Here is a 2,500-nt window from a genome sequence, read left to right as displayed (position 1 = left end):
ATCTTCGGGTTTTCCTCGTCTTAATCTAGGGGACATATTAATTAACAAGAGAATATGGATATCATTATATCACGTGTTTTTTGTCGTTCTTATCTGTCGAACGTCCTTTCATCACTTGTTATAAGAGGTGTATGATCTTCCATTCTAACATTTGGCTAATAATAATCTTAATTAATCTTCGCAACGATTACTAAAGATTGTTATTAGCCAAATATTATTACAGAATTACACTTGATCGTACACTTAGGGTAGCCTCAGGATTATCACATCACTGTCTTATTCAGCAAGATCATTTTTATCCGAATAAATTCCCTACCATTTCCACCCTAAAACATTATTCTCCTTTCTCCTTATCAAAACCATTGTTATCGTTATCACACAGAAGACCAATTATGTAAGTAACAAGCCGGACAATTCTCCATTCCATCTTTCTTTTCCCCTATTGTTGGCTTTATCACAAGGGGGAGGGGGGTGGAAGGGGGTAGAAGGTGGCTGGGATGTGGGGCGGGGGGCGGGGCGATGGACGACCCCCGCCTCCACTTTCAGAATAACCTTTGTTCAAGCAAACACTGGAATTCCGCTCTAGGAACATTATTCTTGCCTTCTCATAAAAGCCAAAGGAATTCGGAGGGGAGAAAGTGAGGTTTTATCTCACGTGGAAGCCATTGTACAGTAGCCTCGCGAAGCCTCGTGGCCTCTCGTGACCTAATCCAAATTATACGTTCTCTCTCTCTCTCTCTCTCTCTCTCTCTCTCTCTCTCTCTCTCTCTCTCTCTCTCTCTCTCTCTCTCTCTCTCTCTCTCTCTCTCTCTCTCTCTCTCTCTCTCTCTCTCTCTCCTCTCTCCCCTACCCCCCCTCTCTCTCTCTTCCTCTCTCCCCCCTCTCCCCCCCTCTCTCTCTCTCCCTCTCTCCTCTCCCTCTCTCTCTCTCTCTCACTCTCTCCCTCTCTGCCTCTCTGCCTCTCTCTCTCTCTCTCTCTCTCTCTCTCTCTTTCTCTCTCTCTGTCTCTCTCTCTCTCTCTCTCTCTCTCTCTCTCTCTCTCTCTCTCTCTCTCTCTCTCTCTCTCTCTCTCTCTCTCTCTCTCTCTCTCTCTCTCAGTCCATCCATTCTTCCTATCAAACTAAAGATGCGAGAAGAGAAAACTAAGTAGCTAAGTAAAATGAGAAAAAATTGAATTAATGGTTCTAAGTGTCGATTCTACAGGGAGATGGAGTTCAGGACTTTCAATGTAAAATGAGGAAAGAAAACAGGCGAGAAAGAGAGAAAGAGAGAGATGGGGGATGAGAGAATGAGAGACGGAGAAGGACAGAAAAAGCAAAAATAAGAGAGCAAGGGATGTGAATGCAGCTGTAATATCCCGCAGGGTTTTTCCTCTTTTTTTATCCTTTCTTACCAGATTAAAGAGAGAAAGAGGAATGGTTCATTTCATAACGGGCAACGGTCTCCCTTGGTGCCCCCTAAAAAAGACCAAGGGATGAACTCTTTTGTACCAGCACTGAGCATTGTCATAACAGTCCACAAAGAAAATTAAGTAAAAAAAAAAAGGCGAAATAAAGTGATAAAGCAGTACCTTCTCAAAGGAACAGAAATACGTTAAATAAAATTCTCGACCAAGAGACCAGGGTCGCAAACTATACACGCGACGCAGACCAACATCTCTCTGGAACACAATTTGAAAGTGAAAAATTCTAGCAGCAAGAGCTAGTAGGCTGGAGGGGAGGGGTGGGGTGGAGTGGGGATGTGAAGGGAAAAGAGAAGGAGTGGGGGAGTGGGGAGAAGGAGGGAGGGGGGTGGCAGCGCGCAGGTTACAGACAAAAGAGGATCGCTACTGCATTTCTCTAGCATCTAATGGCTCTTTAGTGCTGTTGTCAGGGAGTTTTATGTGATCCATTTCTCTCTGCGAGGCCGTTTGGAACCCAAGCAGTGGCCCGGGGTAGGGGGCGAGGGGGAGGGCAGGGGGGGAGGGGCTAAATGTCACGAGCGAGCGCACCGTTTCTCTCGCGGACGGGAAAACCTTCCGTAACTTTGTCGCTCGCTAATCGGTGGGAGTTTAACACGGAATGCGGCAGTTCCTCGGAGATCAGCAGTGACAGAGGATTTTCGTTTCTTAGACGATAAGGTACGTAATGCAGCGGAGAAAACGGAGGAAGCGGGGTAGGAAGTAAAGGCAAGGAATGGAAGATTTTACGTTTTGGACAAGAGGAGATGAAGGAGCAGAATAAATAGAAAGAAAAAAGGGATGAAAAGGTATAAAATGCTTATACCTTACCCGTGTCTCCTCCCCTAAAAAAAAAAAAAAAAAAGAAATAAAGAAAAAAAATACTATACAACAGAACTATATAAAGCCGGGAAAAAGATTATATATATTTTTAAAAGATGTCATACCAACGGCGAAACGAACCTTGGTGAAGATGAACGTGATGGCGAAGAAGCACCACACATCCACTGCCTTTGTGTAAGAGGTTCGCGGAAGGCCGTCTGAGATCTGCTGGTAGAGAGC

At 45.0% G+C, this 2,500-nt stretch overlaps 1 protein-coding gene across 1 annotated transcript in view; it reads right to left on the bottom strand.

The window, feature by feature from the left end:
* The window catches only part of LOC113805951 (uncharacterized), a 39,133-nt gene that overhangs the window by 464 nt on the left and 36,169 nt on the right, over positions 1-2,500 (bottom strand). Inside the window, exon 13 of the mRNA XM_070121441.1 lies at positions 2,402-2,500. This exon is cut by the window's right edge and continues 234 nt beyond it. Coding sequence (XP_069977542.1) covers positions 2,402-2,500 — 99 coding nt within the window. The remainder of the gene's footprint in view (positions 1-2,401) is intronic.

The sequence above is a fragment of the Penaeus vannamei genome, chromosome 4 (genome assembly GCF_042767895.1).
Source record: "Penaeus vannamei isolate JL-2024 chromosome 4, ASM4276789v1, whole genome shotgun sequence".
In the NCBI taxonomy this organism is placed as follows: Eukaryota; Metazoa; Arthropoda; class Malacostraca; order Decapoda; family Penaeidae; genus Penaeus; species Penaeus vannamei.
Note: the sequence above shows the minus strand (reverse complement) of the source record. Positions and strands in the feature narration are given on the sequence as shown.